The sequence below is a fragment of the Saimiri boliviensis genome, chromosome 2 (assembly GCF_048565385.1).
Source record: "Saimiri boliviensis isolate mSaiBol1 chromosome 2, mSaiBol1.pri, whole genome shotgun sequence".
Classification (NCBI taxonomy): Eukaryota; Metazoa; Chordata; class Mammalia; order Primates; family Cebidae; genus Saimiri; species Saimiri boliviensis.
The window spans coordinates 124,523,382-124,550,750 of NC_133450.1; the positions used below are offsets into that span (position 1 = coordinate 124,523,382).

The 27,369-nt window shown below is 34.9% G+C and overlaps 1 protein-coding gene across 1 annotated transcript in view; it reads right to left on the bottom strand.

The window, feature by feature from the left end:
• Positions 1-27,369, bottom strand: part of UNC13C (unc-13 homolog C) — a 586,273-nt gene that overhangs the window by 287,105 nt on the left and 271,799 nt on the right. Inside the window, exons 11-13 of the mRNA XM_003935590.4 lie at positions 26,594-26,709; positions 23,881-24,044; positions 910-1,066 (exon numbers count right to left, since the gene is read on the bottom strand). Of these exons, the coding sequence (XP_003935639.1) occupies positions 910-1,066; positions 23,881-24,044; positions 26,594-26,709 (437 nt within the window). The remainder of the gene's footprint in view (positions 1-909; positions 1,067-23,880; positions 24,045-26,593; positions 26,710-27,369) is intronic.

The window sequence follows — 27,369 nt, forward strand, 5'->3', positions numbered from 1 at the left end:
CAAAAAAAACCTTTCTCACAGGGTTATTGAAAAGCACTACTGCCTACCCATTTGCCCTGACCAGAAACCTGGGAATATTTCCAGGCGTCTTCTCCTTCCCTCCCGTCCATATCCCCAAACACACCAAATGCTATTGATGCTGTTGATTTCATGCCCTGAAAAGTTTGGTATCTATCCTCTCTTCTCCATCTCCCCCAATTTTTAATTTTGACTCTTACCAATTTACTAGAAATATTCTTAATTTACAATCTATTTCCAGTCTTGCCAGTTTCAGTTATAGTATACTTGTACAGAAAGAGTTACAGTAATGGATGCAACAGATGAATTCTGGAGGCTCCTTTGTGTCCCTGAATTTCTACTTTTCAATGCATTTCTTGATGCCTTTGCATATGTCAGATGGTCAGCCTTAAGTAGATATAGATTGTTTTTCTTAGGCCCCTTAAGCATATACTATGTTTTACTTAGAGGATGTGCCATTATCCAGCAGTACCAGAAGGAACCAATAGGAAGTGCAAATGGAGCATAATATGTTCCAGAGAAGGCAGCCAAGCTCACACTCACCAGGGAACTGTATCTACAAAACAGTGAATCTGAAATGGTGAATCCCAAATTTGTTACATTGAGAATGCCCTATAAAGTCCCAACATTCTCTTATAAAATCTATGTTTTTCCCTCACTGTTAAAAGATCCTTTTGGACATGAGGATTCCAATCTAATGAAAATTCCTATTGACTGTCAAAGTTAATTTATTAAAATGTTTCAAATAAACTTTTAGCTGGAGCCCATTAGGCTATTCCTTAAAATTTTCTTTCTGCAATAAGACTCCAAGAATATCTTAAGTCCAAAGTCCATTGAAATGTAACTTCCATAAGTTGCTAGGAATTTTAAAGTTTAAAAAAGTATACTTACACCAAAGTTCGTTGCAGCAAATCGATCTGAAGCAGAAACCTGTACGTTTGTTGAAACTGTTGTGTGAGCATAGAAAGCATTTATATTAGCCAGCAAGGTGCTCATGACGGCAGGGACACCAGGGCACATGTATTTAGAAGACAGACATGAAAAGTGCCTGCAAGACAAAAAACATAAAGTGCTTTTACAACAATCTTGCATGTTCATCACATGTACCCCAAAACCTAAAATGCAATAAAAAAAAATAAAAAATAAAAAAAACAAAAAAAACAAAAATTAATTCAGTGCCTCTTTCAATGATATGAAGTTAAAACCAAGTAAAAAATTAATTAATCTGTGCAACAACAGAGCTTCTAATATAAGCAATTAAGTAATTCCACAGCTACATCTATGAAACGGAGAGAAGACTGTGCCATCTCTAATTGAAAGAAAAACAATTTTGGCCTTTTGAAAATTTCTCATTCACAAATGTGAAGTGGCTTGATTAGAATGTAATTTGCCCTTTTTGCCCATGGATGTTGCCGAGAAAGCATTGTTAAAGTCTCCCTTGACACTGCTGTCATGTTGAAGTTAGAGTTCTCTAAAGACCCTGAACAGCTGCAGAAGCTCTGCGTCAGAGGGTTGAGCCTTCAAAAAGGTAATGCAAGTCTGAGGAGAGATAGGGAACACTCAGACTATGTGGTAATGAGAGACCCAAACACCAAGTGCTACAGAGGCTTTAGGTTTGTCACAGGTGCCACGTGGAGGAGGTGGATGTAGCCATGAACGCAGGGCACACAGGTGGATGGAAGAGTTGCAGAAACAAAGAGAGGTGTTTCAAGAGAAGATTCTCAAAGACCAGGTACCCACTTAACTCTGAAAAGGACCTTTGTTGGTGACATAAAAAAGACATTGAAAGACAGTACCCAAAAAATAGTTTGATCTTAATGCTGAATAATTATTTTGAACAATACAGGAAAATTGAAGTGACTGAAATAATAACTCAGGCAGTGGCAAGAAAAGGGGTTTTGCTTTTTAAACTTTGATGACCATGACTCCATAAATAAGATTGTGAATCACTGGTCATTAGAGAAATGCAAATCAAAACCACACTGAGATACCATCTCACGCCAGTTAGAATGGTGATCATTAAAAAGTCAGGAAACAACAGATGCTGGAGAGGATAAGGAGAAATGGGAATGCTTTTATACTGTTGGTGGTAGTTCAATCATTGTGGAAGAAAGTGTGGCAATTCCTCAAAGATCTAGAACTAGAAATATCATTTTTCCCAGTAATTCCATTACTGGGTACATACCTACAGGATTACAAATCATTCTACTGTGAAGACACATGCACATGTATGTTTATTGCAGCACTGCTCACAATAGCAAAAACTTGGAACGAACACAAATGGCCATCAGTGATAGACTGGATAAAGAAAATGTGGTACATATATACCATGAAATACTATGCGGCCATAAAAAGTGATGAATTTATGTCTTTTACAGGAACACAGATGAAGCTGGAGACCATCAATCTCAAGTAAACTAACACAAAAACAGAAAACGAAACACCACATATTCTCACTCATAAGCAGGAGTTCAACATTGAGAACACATGAACACATGGAGGGGAACATCACACACCTGGGCCTGTTGGAGGTTGAGGGGCTAGGGGAGGGATAGCATTAGGAGAAATACCTAATATAGATGACAGATTGATGGGTGCAGCAAACCACCGTGGCATATATATATATATATATATATATATATATATATATGTAACAAACCTGCACGTTCTGCACATGTATCCCATAATTTAAAGTATATATATGTGTGTGTGTGTGTGTGTGTGTGTATACACACATATGAAAGAAAGAAAAGAAACACTTTACTATAAATGGCCACATTGTGAGGTAGGAAAAGCCCTGTCAGAGCAAGAGACGGCTAGTGCCTCACCCAGTCGAAAAGGTCAAAGGAGGCCGGGCGCGATGGCTCAAGCCTGTAATCCCAGCACTTTGGGAGGCTGAGGCGGGTGGATCATGAGGTCAAGAAATCGAGACCATCCTGATCAACATGGTGAAATCCCGTCTCTACTAAAAATACAAAACATTAGCTGGGCATGGTGGCATGTGCCTGTAATCCCAGCTATTCAGGAGGCTGAGGCAGGAGAATTGCTTGAACCCAGGAGGCGGAGGTTGCGGTGAGCCAAGATCGTGCCATTGCACTCCAGCCTGGGTAACAAGAGCGAAACTCCGTCTCAAAAAAAAAAAAAAGAGTTCTAAAAGCTTTTGTGGTAGTCATAGAGGTGGTTTCAGGGGGATAACAGCTTTGGTCATGGAGGAAAGTTTAGTGGTTGTGTGGCTTTGGTGGCAGCTGTGGTGGTAGTGGATATGGTGGCAGTGGGGATGAGTATAATGGTTTGGTAATAATGGAAGCAATTTTGAAAGAAGTAGTGGAAGCTATAACAATTTTGGCAATGATAAGAGTCAATCTTCAAATGTTCGACCAACGAAGGGTGAAAACTTTGGAGGTGGAATCTCTGGCTCCTGTGGCCATGGAAGTCAATATCTTGCCAAACCAGGAAACAAGGTGGCCAAAATGGTGATTCCAGTAGCAGCAGTAGCCATGGCAGTGGCAGAAGATCTTAATTACTGCCAGGAAACAAAGTTTAGCATGAGAGCCAGAGAAGTGACCAGAAAGCTACAGGTTACAACTCAGTTGTGAATTCAGCCAGGCACAGGAGTGACACGGCCTAGCTGCTGTCAAAGAAGCTTTAGACAATACTTGTGTCAAAAAAGTTTTAGACAATACTCATATGTATAGGCAAAAAACTCGAGGATTATACTTGTGACTAATTATATAACAGGTGATTTTAGTTTCTGTTTTAGGTAAAGCACTCCAATAAACATTTTTAATGCAGATTTTTTGCACCCTTTCCATTGATTACTAAATGTAATGGTTTGATCTTAATGCTGAATAAATGCATCTTTTTTTTTTAAAAAAAAAAGAACATAATTTGCCACAAAAATGTGTGAACTCAACTGTGAATGTTCCATGTGCACACCAAAAGTACAATTTTCAGTGGAATTTAGCACCATCAGAAAACAACTATTCAGGAGTCTTCTTCCTCAACCCTGCTTCTACTTATTTTGGTTTCCGAAATGCCATATTTTAACCAAAACGTTCCTTGGCATTTGCATGCCTCTAGTTGTAAAATTGCAAGACACCCTCCTCTCATTATAAAATGAATGAATAAGTCAACTTAACATCTGACTTGGGTCCAGTTTGTATGGTCTTTCAGAAAGAAATACATTCCGTAAGCAATTCTCTTTTCTAAGCACTTTGTTACAGACAAGATTTAATTAGGCAAACAGATGAATAATGAGAACAGATTGAATTATGCCAGCTTTAAGCTTAAAGAAAATTTCTTTTAAATCTTGAATAATGGTATCATTTATACCCATCAAAAGCATGAAGTGTCCAATTTTGTTACATCTTAGGAAACCTGTTTCATTTGAACTATAACAAAAGACTTGAAAATGGAAAGCATAGCTTATGATAAAAGCGAAAGATAAAATATACATAGAGGATAGAAAATATCACTGTATAATGTGATCCTATTTTGCTCTCATATCTTACTGTGCGCCACTGAGGCATCTATACATTTCTGACCTTTGTATTATTGAACTCATACATAAACAGCTAGACCTGAGTGGCACTCCTACAAAAAATAGATGGTGGTCCTGAAAACTACGGCTTCTCTTAGATCATAACCAGGTAGCTTGCTACCTACCTTGTCATAATACTGATTAACAAAAAAGGTTAAATCTTTAAAGGTGCATCTTCAAGAATCATGAATAAAAATTTATGCTATGAGAGTTCCACTATTTGTGCCACTTAACCCTGCAATCAGATTATTAATGACAGCTTCTTTAAGGAAATAAGTATTATGACTTTATTATACACTAAATATAATTAGTCTGTATCGAGACTCTAAAAATAATATAATTTATTTGATAAAAAGAAATAATTTAAAAAATAGAAATAAAAAATTATCTGAGCTATGCTATCACATTTCCTTTTTTTTTTTTTTCAAACAATTCACAAGTAATTACATTCATCAGACTGAAATCACAGGTCAAGACTTGTGGAAAATGTAATGCATAAAATGGTGTAGGTGACAATAAAAGAAGTAGGGGGAAAAAGAGATATAGAAACACCATAGTCAATTTGAAAATACACTGTTAAGACACTCAAAAACTAAGGGGTTATTACCCAGACCATGCATCGTATATTTAAAGGAATACTGGGGTCATCAGGCTGAGTAATCTTATTCTTGGTTTTAAACATGATTGGAGTTCTCATAAAGCGGTCATGTTACTCAGGCTTTACTTTTATACCTGCCACCTTGAGATTTTTGGTGCTTGGTTAAGGAGGCAACAGCAGCTTAGTGGTTACTTTAAGTATAGATAGTAAAGCAACACAGGAATAAGTTAAAATTAATTAGGCAAACAGATGTAAGATGTAATGTAAGATTGAATGATAATTACCGATAGAGAAATTGTGCATGCTCTTTCAGGACACTGAATGACCTGATGCTAAATAATAAAGATACACAGATTCTTAGACATGGAGGAAAAAAACCACAAAACTTAGAGATCACCTGATTGAACCTCCCTCTCAAATCTAGAAACTTTGTTATTGGATCCCTGACTGATAGTCATCATCCCTTTGTTTGTCTACATCAAGTAACAGGGAGTTCACTACTTTGGAGGGACCTTGTTTTATAAGGACAACTATAAGGGTGTCTGTGACTTTGACTTCTGTTGCATCCCATGCCAAAGGCTGTAATTCAGAACACCTAGTATAAAGTCATAGCACAATTAAAATGAAACTATCATGAACAGTTTAAGGGAAATGAACTGCTCTGCCTAAAGAAAGGTAGGTTAAAAACTCAAAACAACCTGTGAGAGGCCTACAAATGCAAAAGAATGTTTTGGTTAAAATATGGCATTTTGGGAACCAAAATAAGTAGAAGCAGGGTTGAGGAAGGAGGAAGACTCCTGCATAGTTGTTTTCTGATGGTGTTAAATTCCACCGCAAATTGTGCTTTTGGTACATTCACAGTTGAGTTTATACATCTTTGTGGCAAATTATGTTCTTTTTTTTTTTTTTTTAAATCTGATTAAAAATGGCCAAAGGCATGAATAGGCAGTTATCAAAGGAAGACACAGAAATGGCTAAAAGGTATATGAAAAAATGTTCAACATCACTAATCATCAGGAAATTGCAAAATAAGACCACATCACATATGGTCTCACTCCTATTAGAATGGCTAATATCCAAAAGACAAAAGGTAAGACGTGTTGGCAAGGATGTGGAGAAAAGGAAATCCGTGTGCGATGTTGCTGGGAATGCAAATTACTGCAGCCATTATGGGAAATCGTGTGGCAGTTACTTGAAAAACTAAAAAATAGGGCAATCATATGATTCATCATTCCCATTAATGGGTATATCTACAAATAAGATAGCAGCATGTCAAAGATATATCTGCCCTCCCATGTGTATTGTGTCACTATTCACAACAGCCAAGGAATAGAATCAACCTAAGTATCTGTCAATAGATGAATGGATAAAGAAAATATGGTTATATACATAGGAGAATACTGTTAAGTTATAAAAAGAAGAAAATCCTGCCATTTGCAACAACATTGATGAACCAGGAGGACATTAAGTGAAAAAAGCCAGACGACAGAAAGACAAATATGGCATGATCTCACTCATATATACAGTCTGAAAAGCTGAAGTCAAAGAAGTAGAGCAGAAAGGTACGTGCTAGAGGCCGGAGCAGTTAGAGGTTGCAAGGTTGGAAAGATCCTGGTCAAAGGATATAATATGGTATTTGAATGGGGTCATAAGTTCTAAAGATCTGTTTTACAGAATGATGACTATCGTTAATGATGATATTTTATATTTGTGAAAAATGCTGGGAGAAGTTCTCCCACAAAAATGGTAACTCTGTGAGATGATGCATATGTTAATGAGCTAGATTTCGCCATCCCACAGTATATACATGCTTTATGGCATCATGTTGTACATTATAAATATGTACAATTTTATCTGTCATTTAAAAAACTAAATAAATTTGAAAGAAAATGACTCAACTACTGAACAATGCTCACTTCTTAAGTCAGCTGAGGGAAATATAAATGCAATATGGGAAGATTAGAGGTATGAAAAACCATCCTTTGCCTATTTTATACTTTGAGATGGTTAAGCAAATATCCTGACAATAAAGACACCCTAAGAAATTGTGGCTTTGGGGAGAAATGCCAGATATAGGTGAAGGGGAGGAAAGCAGCAAATCACAGTGCCATGTGTGTACCTATACAAAAATCTTGCATGTTCTTCACATGCACCCCCAAACCTAAACTGCAATTAAAAAATAAATAAATAAATAAAAAGAAACTGTGGCTTTTGAATATCAGAGCAATGTTTCATGACCAAAATTAGAGGTTAATGAATAATTCATAGATTATATGTGAAAATTTATATGATTAAGGAAACATCATGTATATAAGTGCAGTCTTGAGTTACATAGTTTAATACAATATTTGCTATGCATTTATCATTAATGCTAACATATATTATTCACAGAAAATTTACAAAACAGTAATGTCAAATTTATGTTCAAACTTAAAACATCTTTTAAGAATAACTTCAATGTATAGTCAAATAGTAAGTATAATACATTCTCCTATGAAAATTGATTAGAATTAGTATTAGAATTTATTCCAAGAGTTTTCTAGTGTTTAACCATTTATTTCCTATTGAAGCCATCTTGTCAGGGTACTATTTCTTCACTGGCTATGTACTTACTGTATTCCTAGCAATCTTTCTAGGGGTAAGGACCTGGAGATGATTAAAACATAGTCACGATCTAATAAAATCATACTCTTAATTGAGAAGCACATACCTCAAATCCTAATTTTGTTGTACAACAGAAAGTGTCATCATAGAGGTAGCCAAAAGATTTGGCTAGGCCATAGAATAAAGGAACAGACCTGGAGGTGCAGGGCAAGCCTCCGAAGGCAGAACTGAATCCCATCGTGGTGAATAGAGGAGAAGTCGGAGAGAAACACAAGGACTACAGGATGATAGTTGAGGTAACGATTATGGAAGAGTGAAGAGTTTAGCATCTTTTCAAATTGGTTCAACAAATACTTACTGAATACACCTAAATGGCAGATACTATATTAGCTTTAGGTATGAAGTAATGAATCTCCTTATAGACTACTGGGGGAATCAGTCACATAATAAATTTTATAGAGTTATGTAAAAATTATGAAAAAGGCATAGCAGAGTGCTATGGAGACAATGAGTTGAATGCATATATCACAGCCTGGTGAGGAGGGTCAGGGAAGACTTCTTGAAATGAGGCTGGGCTAATAGTCAGTGAATGACTAATAGACAGCCAAGCCTGGTATAAGGTTTGATAACAATGATGGATAAAGAATGTATTCCAGAAGAATAAAAAAGTGCAAATCAAGGCACTATGGAAAGAAATAAAATATTGTGTAAAGTGAACTCTAGCACTTTTAGGCTAACAGAGCCCAAATTTCCAGGAGAACATTTAAGATTGGTATGGCCAAAGATAAGGCTGAGGGGTTTATAGAGAGTCTTGTATGACATGTTAGAAAAGTTGAATCTATTCTACACATCAAAAGACATTTTGGACAAAGTTCAAAATCTTACAGAGCAAATATAAGTTAAAAACAATCAGGAAGGAACTCTAGTTCTTCAACATGTAATAAGAAGTGAAATAATCAGATCTGGTTTTTAAACAGCTTAATTTGATGGGAGGAGCAGGTAGGAGGATGAGTTTAAGGAAGGTGAAAGTCAAGAGTCCAATTAGGAGGCTATGAAGGGAAGAGATGATGGATGTCTGAACTAGGGTAGTAGTGTGTAGATGATGAGGAAATGGATTTGAGAAATATTCAGAGAGGAAAAACTGTCAAGACTTAGAAATGATAAGGAGAGAGGGATGGGGAAGAGAAAAAGTTAAGTTTCAAGGTTCTAGTTTGGGTGACTACATGAACGGTTCTTCTGCCAAGTGAGCTTGGAACTAAAAATTGGAAAAAAATTGAAGGTGGGGATTATATATCCCGTTAAGTTTGAGCTTAAGGTGCTCACAGAGCTTCCATGTTGGAACGTTATTGGTTTTTGGAGACATGGACTGGACACCTAGATTTGGTATCGTCAGCATGAATCATCAGAAACCATGAGAAAGGATAAGATTATCTAGTGAAAATATGCACGATAAACAGAGAAATGTTAGAGAATGTCACCTGGGAAATAGAATATACAAGAAAAGGATGCAAGAAGAAGAAAAAAGTAAATTCTATAATTGCAACCAAATACATACAAGATAGGTACAAGTAAACCCAGGAAATTGGAATCAGATCAGGGTAATCTTGCTAAGAGGATGATTGATATTGTTAAGTGAAGCAAGAGTCTCATAAAATAAAGACAGAAAAGAAGTTATTGGACTTGACAAATAACCATCATCGTTATCTTAGCAAGATCAATGTTAATAGAGTGACAGGGGTTTGCAGTAAGAGGAAATAAGAAGGAAAGTGAAGAGAAGCCAAGAGATGACCAAGGTAAAGTAGGTCAAGGCTGAACCTTGATTGATACAGTATCTAGCTAAGGAGTTTTGACTTCCTTATGTGAACTATATGAAGCTACATGAGATTACTACAGAAAAAAACTAGCATTATCATATTAATTTGAAAATATGACTCTGAAGGTGTATACAGATGGATTCAAATGAGCGAGTACTGGCGGCAGAAAAACAATTTAGGAAGTACAGAGGTGAAAACGGACACTTCTGCCATGCTTCCAGTATAAACGACCACTTCACATACCACAGTCAGAAGGAAAAAAAAATACGTTGTACCTTGAAATAATTTAAAAATCACAGAATTACTTTCTGCTTCTGATCTCCAAAATACAAAACCTTGAATTTTTTTCTTCGGTACCAAAACTTCCTAACAAAACAATTTTAAGCCTACTTCTGACAATATTATAACTCAAGATTTAGAATGATCTGTGAAAATATGAAACCAGGTAGGAAAGCTGCTGTTCTCATCAAGAACAGCATGAAAAGATTAAGTAAACTAGGTAACCTTAGTCATTCCAACTTCGTCTTTAAATACTTAATTGTTTTTGTTTTGCCAATGTTTCTGGAATCTAATGCCTTCTCTGCATTTGTTGTAATTAGACATTTCTTTCCTTTTTTAATTTTTTTTTCTTTAAAGCCACAGAGCAGTTAAGGTTCCCAAAGGTTGGAATTCAGGAAATGTACCTTTAAAGACTCCTTCTTAACCAACCAGGGTATAGCTTCTCTTAATTTATACTCCTCACCCTCTCTTTAAAAAAAAATTCAAACAAAATTATTTATTTTTAATTGACAAAAATTACACGTTTATCATGTACAATATGTTGGTTTGAAATATGTATACATTATGGAATGGTTAGTTACATCAAGCTAATTAATATTTGTACGACTTCACATACTCATCTTTTTCTGTGATGAGAAAACACACAATCTACTCACTTTGCTGTTTCCAAGAACACAATACATTGTTATTAACTATAGTCACCATGCTGTAAAATAGATTTCTGGAATTCATTTTTCTGTCTAACTAAAATTTTGTATTCTTTGACCAACAGCTCCACAACTTGCTCCTTTCCCTAAGCCCCTGGCAACTACTGTTCTGCTCTTTATTTCCATGAATTCCCGGTTTTTTTTTTTTTTTTTTTTTTTTTTTTTTGGTGCCACATATAAGTGAGAGTATGCAGTATTTGTCTTTCTGTGCCTGGCTTATTTCCCTTAACCATAATATTCTCAGGGTTTAACCGTATTGCTGCAAATGAAAAGATTTCCTTCTTTTTTAACACTAAAGGAAAATATTTCATTGTGAGTACATTTTACATTTTCTCAACATATTCATCCACTGATGAACACTTAGGTTGATTCCATGTCTTAGTTATTGTGACTAATGCTGCAATGAACATGGGACTGCAGATACATCTTTGACACAATGATTTTATTTACTATTGCCCTTTCTTTTCAATATTGTATATTACTTATATATGTATCTGTTCCATCTGGAATATGTTTCATTTATGCTTTGTTAACTTTTAAAAGAAAAAAAATTGTGTTATTGATTTGTTTGACTTATTCCACAATAACTTATTTAATGATATTTTAAAGTATTATTATAGGTTCATACAGTTTTACATTATATATTTTAAAGGTTATGCAGTTTTATTTAAAAAATAAAGAGAAATATAAATAAATTTTTACCTTAAAGAATAAAAAAATCAATTCTTCTTATCAAAGAATTAAAAGTTGAATTATCTTTATTCTTAGTATTTAAGGTTACAAAGAGACTTTTAAAATAAATAAAAAGCAAAATTTGAATTAGCAAAATTTAAGATATATATCCAGCCTGTATTTAGGACAGTGTTTTCTTGTATATATTAACTGACCAACAAACATTACTTAATAAAAACAAATTAAAGTAATATGAACCAAAATATAAACAAAAGGGATTTATGTAAATTTGAGAGGACCGAGCATATGCTTGAGTATGACAGTTTTTCAAAACATCCAATTATATTGTGAAAATTTGGCAGAAGTACCTAGCAGTTAACACTGTAATAACAATGGCTACTTTGAAGGCAAATTAAGAGTCTACCTATAATCAGTATGCTGAGAGCAGTATTTTAAATTTTCTACAGCATTAGACATGTATTCCTCTTAGAAAACTGAAAGAAATATTTTACATTCTAATTAGAATTTAACTGAGGTGATTTCTGGGGTATGATGGCTGGTAGCTAGCTGCACCTGATTGAATCCCTATAAGCATTCCATGGAAACTTCCAAGAAAACCAAAAAGGATGCAAATTCACAAGAGTATTGGAAATTAAAGTTACCAGTCAAAGATTTCCCAGTTTCTGGAAGGAACATTTTCCAACTTTAGACAGCTGTCTAGTTGGAGAACTATTCAGTGACTGCCTCGTATTTAAACTCCTACAACACTAATCTGACCATAGAGGAATACAAGGGTATTTCTAAGAACCTTCCAACGTCTGCCCTCTTTATCAGAGTTCTGGGGCTGACACTACGGCCAAGCAAGGCTATTAATCACTCCCTATTTCATGCTAATGGTCTTCCCAGGTAATATAGCTTTTTCTCCTTTCCCACACCTTCTCACCCTATATCCATTAAAGAGTATACAACTCCCAAGATGGTAATACTGCTTGTACAACAGAGAATGAACAATGGTATGTGAAGCTACTTAGAAGAAAGTGCTAGAAGAACACTGGGAACAATATACCCTGGGGATTATATAGAATCTTTTATGCTCTGCTTTTAGCAAGACAAAATTTACTGGTTGTTTATATTGTTCAGAAAAAAATATGCTTAGAAAAGCCACTAATAGAAGCTGAAACATATTTTCCCCTAGTCTAAAAGAGTGCTTCATTTGAATAAAGAAATGGCAGAAAGCAGAAAATTTTTAGGGGCTGGCCTTTCAGTTTAAAGTTTGCAGGTGGATGCTGACAACATCCAGGTGGTCAGCAAATACATATTCAAAGAAATCCTGTAAACTACCAAAATAAGCAGGATAAAAAAATCTTACTATCTCAACACACACACATATGCACAACACACACAGATATGTGTATGTGTCTACATGAAAACACAGAAACAAACACCCAGCAGGAACTACTGCTAAATTGTATTATCACAGTGTTAGCTCTGTTTGGCACTAAACATTTTTGTTATTTAAAAAATGTACACTGTATCTTTTCAAATCTAGCATTAATGTGTTTTATTACCCTAGCCAGAAAAAAATATATAAAATACCCATCTTAAATTTTGCTAATTCAAATTTTGCCTACTGTTGATTTTAAGAGTCTCTTTGTAACCTTATGCACTCATAAGATATTTAACATGTTTTTTTCTGTTTAACTAAATTAAATATTTATTTGTATATATTTTCCTTTTGAAGAAAGTTGTATAACCCTTAAAGTATATAATGCCAAACTGTATAATCTATAAAATTTCAAAATATTATTGAAAAAAGTTTGTGTTGAAGAAGTCAAATCACTGACAAAATGACTTTTTTCTTGCAAAATATATTACTGACAAGTAATTTCTAGTTAGGAGTACATGCCTCATGATATAATAAAACTACTGTAAAATAGATATTAGTTTAATTTTACTTATCAAGAATTTTAAAGACATTAATAGAATGATCTTGGTGCATAACTTCCTATGGTAAAATAGATACGAGAATGGTGACTGTGAAAATCAAAAAAGGCTAATAAGCAGAACCCAGCATTTCACTTAATGCTACTTTTCTTTCCACCAAATTTTTTATTACCAGTTTCAATATCAAATTAGCATTACCAAAGTGTTTTTGTTGTGAGCTAAATAATCAGCAACACTTTTATTTTTGGATTGAAAGAAAATGTAAATATGTCAAAAATTTAAATATGACTCATAAATTTAGTCGCAGTTAAATTAAACATGTTTTAATATGCCTAAAGATTAAAGGTACCATACTTAGGAGTAGTTGCCACCTCTTAGAACTTATATTACAATGATCTTTTTAGAAATAACTAGAGACGGGATTTAAATGAACAATTGAAAGCCAAGATCAAAAGCTGAATCATTTGATACTGATTTTAAAAAATAAAATGCTGAAACTGAGCAGCAAAATTTTCAGGTCACTCCAATGAGTATAATTTTTTCCCAGTTTGGTAAAAATATCTATCTTTTTCTAGAAACTGATTAAAAACATGCTATATTAAAGAAGGTAGCTCCTTGTACCAGAACGCTAGCCTACATTGAATTTGCCTTTTCATGACTCTAAACAGTAAATAATTAGGTAATTCATATGATAAAGGTAGTAGTAGTATGCATCAGAGTACACATTTTTTGGATGGTTGAAAGAAAAAAGAAAAATAGACAAATCTTAGTAAAGGAAAAATATGAATCAGGATTAGTGGCTGCATTTCTTTGAAATCTTGAAGAAATGGTCAGCAAAGTGTGTATGTGTGTGCGGATAGATAGATGATAGATAGATAGATAGATAGATAGATAGATAGATAGATAGATAAATAGATAGATAGAGATAGAGATAGATACAGTATGTGGCGGGATAGAGGAAATCTAGGTGGCCAATTTAGAGTTAAAAGTACCAAGGCATAAAGATGCTTCATTCTAGACCTAACCCTCTACTGTGACCTTTGAAAGTAATTCTATTACTTCTAGATTGTTTTTCCATCTGCAAAATGACAGGATTTTTAGATCTAATCCTTACATGCTCTAACATGCTATGCCTTTCTGAATATAAATAAAACATTGGCTGTGTCCAGCTACATGTCTCACTTCTCTCTAACATCAACATTTAATTCTATTGCAGCCAGGGGTTAGGAAAAATAACAAGAAAGCACTGGACAGGGAAGTCAGCCCGGGGCAATCTTTGCTCTTTGCAGAGCTTTCAGCTAATGGGCTTCTACAGGATGTTCAATTTGGCAAGATGTCTACCTCCATGTTTGTATGGGTTCTCTCTCTACATGCAGTTACAGTCATTGCAAACTTTTTCTTGCTTCTAACCATATCTGTTGAAAATCATTTACTTTTAACTGCTACAGTTCTAATACTACTTAAATTATTCTCAGGGTAGAAAATAGGATTAGAAGTACAACTAGCAATTAAAAATGACTGACTCAGAGGTGCTGCAAACCAACTCCTCAAAAAACAAAGTGCATCTTCAAAAAGAGAAAAAGGTCAAAAAGTACTGATGCAATCTCTGGAAATGTTTAATATTCTTCCCAAAAGACATGATTTAAAACAATGGATTAGTAACGTCAAAACATTTGACTTTATTTTTGCAAGTAAATGGTGTTAGTGTCAGAACAATTCAACAAATGGAATTTTAGTTCCATGGGAAAAGTTAGAGTAATAAACACTAAAAATATGATACTTACTGAAAATAATAAAACATGGTACTAACATAAAAATAGACACATAGTTTAATGGAATAGAAAGCCCAGAAATATATCCATACATTTGCTAACAAATGATTTTCAACGAAAGTGCCAAATCTCACTGTACACACAGTGAGAAAAAGATAATCTCTTCAACAAATGATGTTGAAAAAACTGGATGTCCACATGCAGAAGAATGAAATTTCACCCATCGTTATCTCACATCATATAGAAAATCAACTCACTTTGGGAGCGCTGACATGGATGGATCATGAGGTCAGGAGTTTAAGACCAGCCTGGCCAAGATGGTGAAACCCCATTTCTACTAAAAAATACAAAAAATTAGCCAGGTGTGGCGGCAGGTGCCTGTAATCCCAACTACTCAAGAGGCTGATACAGAGATTGCTTGAACCCAGGAGGTGGAGGTTGCAGTAAGCAGAGATCATGCCACTGCACTCCAGCCTGGGTGACAGAGTGAGACTTCGTCTCAAAAAAACAAACAAACAAACAAACAAAAAACTCAAAATTGGTTGAAAACTTGAATGTAAAACCCAAAACTATAAAACTATTAGAAGAAAACACAGAGGGAAAACTGAATGACATTGGACTGTGTAATGATTTATTAGCTATAAACTCAAAAAGCACAGGCAACAAAAGCAAAAATAGACAAAGGGATTTCATTAAACTAAAAGTTTCTTCACAGCAAAGGAAACAATCAACAAAGTAAGGAGTTGCCCTATAATGTTGTGAACTATACACTTAATAAAGAGTTAATCTCCAAAATATATTTTAAAAACTCAAATATTTCAACAGCATGAAAACACATAACATGATTTAAAAATGGTCAAGGGATCTGAATAGGTATTTCCCCAAAGAAGACATACAAATGGCCAACAGCATATGAAAACTCTTTAACATCACTAAACAACAGAGAAATATAGATTAAAATCACAGTGAGCTATCACCTCACTCCTATTAGAATGGCTATTACCAAATAAGGTAAAAGATAACAAATCTTGGTAAGGAGGTGGAACAAAGAGAATCTTGTACACTGTTGATGATAACATAAATTAGGACAGCAATTATGAAAAACAGTATGAAGCTTCCTCAATAAGTTAAAAATAGAACTATTACACAATCTATCATTTTTACTACTGAGCTTATAGTCAAAGAAAATGAAATCAGTATGTCAAGAAATATCCGCAAGCCTATGTTTACTGCAGCATTTCTCACAACAGCCAAGATGTCAACCCAAGTGACCACTGACAGATAACTGGATAAAGAAAATGTATATAAATACAATGAAAGAGTACTCAGCCATAAAAATCAAGGAAATTTTATCATGTGCAACAACATGGATGAACTTGGAGAACATTGTGTTAAATGAAATAAGCCAAGCACAGAAAATCTAATACCATATGATCAGCCCACTCATATGTAGAATATTTTTTTAAAAAGTGGAACTCCTAGAATTAGAGAGTAAAATGGTAGTTGGGTAGGGGGTTGGGGGTGGGGAAGTGTTGGCCAATGTATAAAAATTTTTAGTTAGGTAGGAGGTATACGTTCAAAATGTCTATTGTACAACATTGTGACTACAGTTAATAACAATACATTGTATTCTTGAAAAAATGCTAACAGCGTGAAAGTGTACTCATGACAAAAATAACTATGTAAGGTGATGCATATGTTAATTAGCTAGATTCAGTCATACCACAATGCATATATACTTCAAAACATCATGTTGTATATAATAAATACATAAAATTTTATTAGTCAATTTAAGAAAGTTAAAAAAAAGTGAATAGTGATATAGTTACTGGCATGTTTTTGGCTAAAGCAACTGCTACACGGTTGTTAACCATTAATTGTCAAAATATTATTGACCTAATATGTCTTTCAAATAACACATCTGCATTCATCTCCCTTGCTATTTTTGAACAAAAAAATAAAATAATCCTCTAACTCACATGCCAGTTCAGAGACAGGTGTCCAAAATCACACTGAACTTGTGGTTTTCAAAGGCTAGAAATACCTCTCATCTAAAGTTTAAAAATAATCAATGAACAGAAGAACAAGGTGATTGGAAAGAAGTACCAAAAGGAAGACTGTGATTCTTAGATTGTTGGAAGCGATTTCAGAGGTATTATGCAAAATGAAAAGAAAGACTGTTTATATTTCTGATGGGGACAGGGGAAGGATAGCATTAGGAGAAATACGGGGTGATGGATGCAGCAAACCACCGTGGCACGTGTCTATCTATCTATCTACCTATCTATCTATCTATCTATCTATCTATCTATCTAACAAACCTGCATGTACTGCACATGTACCCCAGAACTTAAAGTATAACAATGACAACAAAAAGAAATACACTAAAACAATATTCATCACATTTGCTCCCCCAAATTCAGATCGGCATGTATCTCAGCGGTAAGTTGGAATTGTATTCATTCTTATCACTAAAGATGACTCAAACACTTAAATGTCAATTCTCCATTGACCAAAATCATCATAGCTTCTCAAAGATGCTATGGGTTGCTAAAGCCCAATTATGGAGATTTTGAGTACAAGGGAAGTGGTTTGTAATAGGAAAATAAAAAAAAGGCACAGATTTTAGAGGAAGACAGAAGTTGAAGGGCAGGTTAGTGTGGGACCCTCAGGCTGCTCATCAGCTTTCTTGACACTTCTGCTCATCTGGACTTGGATTTGCTTCCTCTTTACCTATGCTCTTAGAGCCCCCATGCTTGTTATTATTTAATTTCTTAACTTTCTTGCCCCTAAATCAGGAGCTTACTAAAGGCAAGATGTATCTTTTACTGCTATTTCCCCATTGCCTTGTGCTGTGGTCTGAATGGTTATGTTCATAAAAGATTCATATGTTGAAACCTACAATTCAAGGTAGTAGTATTAGGAGGTGAGACTGTTGAGAGGTGATTAGGTCATGAGCAGGGAGACCCTCATGAATGGGATTTTTGTTGTCTTATAAGAGAGACCCTAGAGAGCTTTCATCCCTTTGGCCATGCGAAGTTTGCACACAGTGAAAAGACAGCCATCAGTGAACAAGGAAGTGGCCCTCATCAGACACTAAATCTGATGGAATCTTAATTTTGGACCTTCTAGCATCCAGGACTGTGAGAAATGAATTTATGTTGTTTATAAGTCACTCAATTTATCGTATTTTTTTATAGCAGCCTCACAGACTAAGACATTCTATATAAGTCCTCAAACTTACATACTCAGAAAATGTCTGCTGAATGATTAATTTCAACTTCTAGAATGTGGGCTTCATGAGAAACTAGACTGACTTCTTCACTGTTGCAACCATAGAAAAGTTTCTGGCGCATGGTAGGCACTGAATAAGTATTTCTTTTTTTTTATACTTTAAGTTCTGAGGTACATGTGCAGATTGTGCAGGACTGTTACACAGTTATACACATGCCATGACGGTTTACTGCATCCATTCCCCTGTCATCTACGGTAGGTATTTCTCCTAATGTTATCCCTCCCCAATTCCCCCACTCCCTACTATCCCCTCCCCTACCCCAACAGACCCCAGTGTGTGATTTTCCCTTCCCTGTGTCCATGTGTTCTCATTGTTCAACACCCACTTATGAGTGAGAACATGGTTTTTGGTTTTCTGTTCTTGTGTCAGTTTGCTGAGAATGATGGTTCCTAGCTTCATCCAAGTCCCTGCAAAGACATTAATTCATCCTTTTGTATGGCTGCATAGTATTCCATAGTGTATATGTGCCACATTTTCTTTATCCTGTTTATCATTGATGGGCATTTGGGTTGGTTCCAAGTCTCTGTAATTGTAAACAGTGCCACAATGAACATATTCGTGCATGTGTCTTTATAGTAGAATGATTTATAATCCTTTGGGTATACACCCAGTAATGGGATTACTGGGTAAAATTGTTCTTCTATATCTAGATCCCTGAGGAATCTCCACACTGTCTTCCACAATGGTTGAACTAATTGACACTCCCATCAACAGTGTCAAAGTGCTCCTATTTCTCCACATCCTCTCCAGCATCTGTTGTTTCCAGATTTTTAATGATCGCCATGCTAACTGGCATGAGATTGTATCTTAATGTGGTTTTGATTTGCATTTCTCTAATGACCGGTGATGATGTGATGATGAGCTTTTACTCATGTTTGCTGGCTGCATAAATATCTTCCTTTGAAAAACACCAATTTAATGCTTTCCTCTCCTTTGGTATTGCAGAGACATAACCATAGCCTGACAGAATTTCAGACTTTGTGAGGCATCTTAGCCTTTAGGTTACAATAAATGACTAATTAGACACTCAAGAAAATGTATTTTCTTGGCAGAAATCATCTCCAGAGGATGGTTTAATCATTAATGACTGACATAAAATTCTCTAGATGTGTTGAACTGTGAACAGTTAGTCCAGCAAAACGCTATTAGGCACATACACATTGCATACATAGATGAAAAGCATCAAGAACTCCCAAAATATTCATGATGGAAACAGGTTTTATGCCTCACCCTGTGATGCAAAATATGTGAAATGGTGTGCTCCTTAGAGAAGGGAAAGAGCCTTTCAATCTTACTGTCATTAGTTAGAAAATTGCTTTTATTTTAGATGAATGGTTGCATTTGCCATGTGGGAAAAAATTCTTCAGGTCCTTGATCAATCACTTGTCCAAACAGGAAAATTGTAATCCCTCTCCTACTGATGCATGCTCCAGAACAAAGGGTCATTTTTATGTAACAAGTAAGGCTAATAAATTGTACCTTCACAGAAAACATTCTGTGGAAAGGGGAGTACATTTACAGTAAGCCAAAGGTACCTTGGGGGACTGGGATGTTCAGTCCTAATGTTCAGGTTATTTACCAGCAAAATAGTTTTAGACTTTTGTCTGATGAGAAATTCACAAGAGAAAAATTCAATAGTGTACTATCAGACTCTGACTGAAAACATAGTTCTCCTTATGTGTTTCTTCTCTAAATTCATCTTCAAAGAAATGGAAATGTACTCAAAAGAAACCAAGAAATCTGTAATAAAAGGGGAAGATTATGAAGTTACCTGGGGATGTTGCCAAGCCTACAGAGTATTTAAATATCAAAAGTAAGTACAATTTGATTTCTGTTTTTGATCAAATGGTGCCTAGGAAAATCCACAGAATTAAGGAGTTTTGTCCTTTTCCCAACTAGTAAGTATCCTTACTACACAGACAAGATGTCATTTCTTCCTTGTAGCTGAGTTTTCCAATTTTGTGTTTTTAAAAACCTAGAGGAAGTAATGCTGAGACAGGCTTCAAATGTTGCATTCTAGGTTTTGCTGTTCTTTTGTTAGTTGGATGGTTGGCTTTCTGGTTACTTTTACTGTTGTTACCCGACTCCAGGTTTCAAAACCAACGGGAAAATACTGATTCATTAGTCAACCAGCTTAAATTAGAAGATGGATTTATTCATAGACAGTTTTTTATTTTTCCAGGTGAGTTAGCCCTTGGCTAGCAATAGTTTAGAACTCAAGTTACAGTTCAACTGCAAAAGCATTTTAAAAGTATGATTAAAACTATTTCTAAAGGCTGTATTTAGGGGGTTGGGAGCTGGCCGGGGGGTAACATGGGGAGAAATCTCAGATATAGGTGATGGTGAGAAAGGTAGCAAACCACATTGCCATGTACATATCTATGCAACAATCTTGCATGTACTTCATATGTACCCCAAAACCTAAAATGCAATTTTATATATATATATATATATATATATATATATATATATAATCAATTGATTATATATTTAAAAAAAGTCAGTACTCTGAAAATACCTCAAATTAAAAAAAATGATCAGTCAGTGTAGTGTGCTCTAAAACTCTAAATACACAACATAAATGGTGACCTAGAATACTATATGAGCTCAACTAGACTTTTCATTATCACTTTGTTGTTTGCAACTGAAAAACTCTGACATCTAGATACATACTAGGAGAGGGCAAAAACAAATGTAATTCTGATAAACAACTTCGGCTTCTGATTCACTCGATTACAAATATGTATTGAGTTTCTATCATGCATCAAAAACTTCTCATAAAGCAGTAATGACAGATATGATTCCTCTCTTCAAAATTTCAATTTGTAAATCCTAAAATAGAATTCAAGTGCACCTCTATGCTGTTCTATTCTATTCTCTCTCCTGAATGTAATTACAGATTACAGTTATATTAATATATAATATAAAATGAGTACATCTATTTTTAAATAAAATAATTTCTGATAACTAATAATATAATTAATAATAACTAATAACATTTGCATTCATAAAACTCCCTATTGGCACAATAGAGATTGTATCTATGTTGGTAGTAATTTCCTTAGGATTGATCAGATTGTCAACAGATTTTTTTTTCTTCTGGCAAAGTAATAGAAAATTTTATACTGCCAAAGCAAAAATTCCACCACAGTTAATTAGACAAGGGAATTTTCATTAAGGCTACTGCAAAAGGGAGAAGATCAGACAAGGGCTTTTTTTTTTTTCTTAAATATATCTCAAAGGAGCAGAGATAGAATTTACAATTATAAGTTTTCTAAAGTAAATGCTCTAAGGGAAAGGAGGTTAGAGGCATGCGGGTTTAGGCCATTTGGAATCTGCAAGGGCTAGGAGAGGGATGTCGGGGGATAGAAGTAGAAAGAAGCCTGTCTCAAGTTTTGCCAAGCTGGGAAAAACATTAAAATTGTCACAATAAGTATTCAGTACTAAAAGAAACATGCCATACATAAAAATATCAGTATGAAATCAAATGTATAGCCACAAGTACATATAATCTACCAGTTGTCACTGAAGTATAATGCTCAATGAATCGCAAAATCTAAGGTATTCTTTTTCTTTATGTCCATCTGCCTTGTTTTCACTCCTTTGACCAGTGAATCTATGACCCTCATGCCCTCATGCCAAATCCTGAGCAAATCCTGAGTTTCCGTCTTTTTAAAATAAAGTTTTATGAGCACACAGCCATTTCTATTTATTTATTAATATCTATGGCTGCTTTGTACTAGTACTGCAGAGCTGAGGAGTGTAACAGAGACTGGTACAGGTATAAAATGTTTACTATCTGGCCCTTCACAGAAAAAAAAAAAATTGCCAACCCCTGCTTTAGACAGTTACCTAGTGTGTACAGGAGTTTTGCCATTCCCGAGTTTTATAAATACAAGACCCAATTTACCTGCAGGTCACTTGCTACCAAATAAATATCCAAAATATTTTAAAAATAATATTGATCTTTTCCTTAGGATGAGGGGCAAGAGTTACCATATTACATAATATAATAGAATAAGAAAGGGCTAATTATCCTCTTTTCAACTATCTATGTGATACATATTTACCATTTTACTATATTAACATGACTGTGTTTCCTAGAACACAGAAAACATGGAAATGAACGAATCTAACATTAGCTCATAGAGATATTTCAAAATAAATTTAATTTGATCTTTTCTTTTAATGGAATTCTATTCAGAAGCAGGTTGTCTTGACTTTTTAATCTACCTTTCTTTAGGCAGAACAGTTTCATTTCCCTTAGACTGTTCATCACAGTTGCATTTTAATTGTGCTGTAACTTTATACTAGGTGTTCTGAATTATAGCCTTTGGCATGGGATGCAACAGATGTTAAAGTCATGGACTGCCTTATGGTTGTTCAATTATAAAGCAAGTTCCTTCCAAAGTAGTGAGCTCCCTGTTACTTGATGTAGACAAACAAAGGGATGATGACTATCAGTCAGGGATCCAATAACAAAGTTTCTAGATTTGAGAGGGAAGTTCAATCGGGTGATCTCTGTTTTTTGTTTTGTTTTGTTTTGTTTTGTTTTTTCTCTCCATGTGTAAGAATCTGTGTATCTTTATAATTTAGCATCAGGACATTCTATGTACTGAAAAAGCATGCACAATTTCTCTATCAGTAATTACCATTCATTCTTACATTATGTTGTTCTAGAATTATGATTAGAGATTAAGGGCTATGAGCAGTAAGCTTTGAAAAATAACACTGATTTTTGCCTAGTCTTCATTCTTCATTAAAATGGTTGAAACTGACTGATTATCTGAACCAGTATCTACTCAGTTCACATGAAAACGTGATCTCATTGTTAATACAACAAAAGTCATCTAATATATGCATATAAATAATTTACATATTACATATGGTATGTATCTGAACCATATACAATGATAAACTTAGACCAGATGCCAAAAAGTAAACTATGGGGAAATAATGAATACTTCTGTTCATTACTAACCCCTTACTGAAATTCAATTCTAAAACCTTATTGAAATTATAAATGTCAGTCAATTCTGTAGTATCACATTTTTTATAGTGTTTGAGTTCTATGAGTGCTAAATAAATCTTTAAGTGAATTAGCAGTAGTGATACAAATATGAGAAGGAAAGACAACGTCTAATATTTGGAACAAAACACCATAATAGTTCTGGACATCTCTCTTTCACGAACGGGCTTTGTGACTTTGGACAAATCAAGGCTTTAGTTATCTCAGATACTGAATAAGTCATTGGCTCTCAAACTTTGCAGTATATGAGAATCACCTGGAAGACTTGTTAAACCATATGTTGCTGGATTCTACCCTTAGAGTTTCTGATTCAGGAAGTCTGGGATAGGGTAGATAATTTGCATTGCTAAGTTGCCAGGTGCTGCTGATACTATCTGTCAAGGAACCACACTTGGAGAACAGAACCAGGATTGGAGGATGGTGGTAGTGATTGCCAAATAATTAATATTTTATAGCTGTAAGAGAAAGTAGTCAGCATCAAACAAGCACAGTGAAATGTAATCATCTTTTTAATCCGTTTCTTTCGAATTAGAAGTGAGATGAATGTTCCTTTCTTTCTTTATATTTGAACAGAGATATTGACCATGTAAATGTTCTGTAGTACTTACGTCATAGCTTGATAAATGGATTCAATTCCATAACGCATAGCAAATTCATCGACTATTTCTTGGGAAGCATCATCAAAGAAAACCTTCCAGGCTTCATCCCCTTTGACATCCGGGATTTTCACTCCACCATTAGCTTTCACTTCAGTCAAGTAATGGAACAGATTCTAAAAGCAAGTGGTTTTTAATTGTTCAGTGATTCCTCAGAATAGGCCAGAAATATTTAACTAAAACTTTCAGTAAAATGCACTTGCACTGTCATTGCCTCTAATGTTTCCTCAGCATCTACAAGCAATGGGAATACCTTGAATTTTTGTTCGAACTCAATTCATCTTTTATTCAAAATCTGTTTTGATTTCTGCCTGAATAAAAACACTGATGTAAATACGCAAAGGAAGGACATAGTTTAATATTTGGGACAAAATGCCATAATAGTTCTGGATGTATCTCTGACAGTAACAGGCTTTGTAACCTCAGAAAAATCAGGGTTTTAGTTTCCTCAGTGAATAAGACATTGGTTCTTAAACTTTATATGAGAATCACCTGGAAAGCTTATTAAAACACATCTTTGAGTTCCACTCTCAGAATTAGATTCTATTACACTGCAGCTGAGAGGTTAGTTAGAGATGTCATTGGTGACTCCTTGATGCAAATGATACTTGTTTTATGTCAAAAAATATGAGATGAGGCTGAAGAACATACTCTTATTCATGTTCAAAGTGATAAAGTACCTCCCTCACGTACTTGAGGCAGTAAAATTGGGTAGGTCTATGTAGAATCAGTTATTCAAATATTTTGTACATATCAAACCATTTGCAGAAGGAAGTAAATGTTTTTGCAAGAAAATATTTATACATGATACATCATATTTTGCATTCAGGAATTCTGAGTAAATTGTAGTGCCCTGGATGAATAATGTGATTTTGATTATGTTAAGGCAAAATTTAGCTATGTAAATGATACTGAAGGTTTTGGACTGCAAAATGGTAAGAGTCAGGGCAATGAATTGAGGTTGAAAATGAATGTTTAAGAATTTTGAAATGAAAAAATATTACTACTCTCAATTCCTTTTTTCTTCTAATTTTAGGAACTGCTACTTTGATGAAGCCAGGGTAAATGAAAGGACTTTTTCTTAGATTTCAGTTTTTTCTGGTTCTTGGACCAGTGGGAAAGACTCTGTAAAGTGTACCGCTATTCCTCTGACTATGAATCTCCTCTGCCCATAATTGAAGTCCAGAGTTCTCCATCATGCCAGTTCAAGGGATTTCTTTTTATTGGTCTGAAAAATGAATCACCTTTTTTGTGGGAATGATATCACTGACAACAAAACTGTGATTATGAAATTACGCCTAGGTCTTATACCTAATTACTGTGTAATATACACATGATTTAAACACTGTTCCTCATTTTTTATTAAAATGGGTTATAAATATTTACATGTATAAAATTTCATGAATATATTTAGAAATAATGTGCAAAAAGTAAAGCTATCTGGCTCAAGCCTGTAATCCCAGCACTTTGGGAGGCCGAGGCGGGTGGATCACGAGGTCAAGAGATCGAGACCATCCTGGTCAACATAGTGAAACCCCCGTCTCTACTAAAAATACAAAACATTAGCTGGGCATGGTGGCACGTGCATGTAATCCCAGCTACTGAGGAGGCTGAGGCAGGAGAATTGCCTGAACCCAGGAGGCGGAGGTTGCAGCGAGCCGAGATAGCGCCATTGCACTCCAGCCTGGGTAACAAGAGCGAAACTCTGTCTCAAAAAAAAAAAAAAAAGTAAAGCTATCTTTCAGTTGTCTTTTTCTGTCTTAGGAAGGCACTTCATTACTTTGAAGAACATGAAGAAGAGTACATTCCTCAGCTTCACCGCATATATTTTGAGACAAGTATCATTTGCACCACAGAAAGTCTCCAGTGACACCACTAACTAACCTCTCAGTGACAAACATTCAATAGACTCCCAAGATGATTTATCTGTGTGTCTATACTGAGACACAAAAAGGAACTGGAGAAACTGTGCTTTGGATTGATGTTGGATGGTATTTACCTCTCTCCAAGCCAACTAGGCCCTCCGTTTTGGGTGGGTAACCACATCTTCACTCTTTGCGTACTCATATATTTGTGGAAAGAGAAGTAAACGTGGAGGAGTGTGCAACATGTATGAAACTGTTTTACTCAGCAACAGGAAGAAAAATTAACCACTTATTACATTGATGCCCAAAAGCCATTAAAACAGCACCACATTTTTATGTTTCTAGTTATAAATAGAGTCCTAATTAAATCTTCAATAAAATCTGAACTCTAACTCAGAGTTCTCAAACGCAATTATGATTTGATCCTCTCTGGTGTTACCAAACTGCTACATCTTTAATGCTTCCAAAATATTTGGCATGACTCGTTTCTTCAATCAATATTTTTTAACACCCTTTTTCCTCTTTGGAACAACAGTAATTTATTTTTTTATCTACTTATGCATTGCCATATTATTGCCTATTTATACCTGCCTCACAGGCTTGTTCTAAACTCTCATAAGAGGAAAAGTTTGTCAGAAATAATATATAGAATCTGTGATATCTAGCATATCACCTGCTTTAGTATAGAGTCAGAAGTCCAGGAACCACTCCACAAATTTTTTTAAACCAAATGTTCTGTTTTATAATCCATAATCAAGAACATTTCTTGTATTTGTATTAATAAAATTCCATTTATTTACCTCATGTAAACACGTATATTGAATATGATATGGAGCAACCTTCTCTTCTCCTTTTATCTCCACATTGATTTTCAATCGTATGGCTCCAGATACAGCTGACTTATCTGTCCTTTTCTCTGACAAAGCAAAAAAGCAATTGGTCAGCCATGTCTGACAATAACATCTTTCCCGTATGACCCCTCCAAAGCTTAAAAAAGAGGCTTAAGTAGCGAAAAGCTATTTTTCTAAGTCAGATTTGATTATTAAGTTACCGTAATGAGACCATATGTGGTAGCTCATGCCTGTAATCTCAGTGTTTTGGGAAGCCAAGGTGGGAAGATTACTTAATGCTAGGATTTTGAGGCAGCATAGGCAATGTAGCAAGATTTAGTGTCTACGATTTTTAAGAAATTAGACAGGTGTGTTGCTGCTTGGCTGAAGTCTGTCTTAGCTAACTGGGAGACAGGAGGATCTCTTGAACTCAGGAGTTTGAGGTTATACTAAGCTATGATTCCACCAGGGTACTTCACCCTAACAGAGTGAGACCCTGTCCCTATTAAAAACAACAATGACAACTATTCCCCTAGATATAATTTAAGGTATTTGCCTATTGTGTTGTGATTGTCAAACTGCCTCACAGATATTCCAAATAAAAAAACTAATCAGAAGATTCTGCCATTCTCATATATATTTCTGTGTGCTTATCAGTTTATACAATGAAATTGAATAAGTTATATGGCAATCAAAAGCAAGAAAACTGGAGTATAAAATTAAACAGGAAATTATTTTATCTGAAA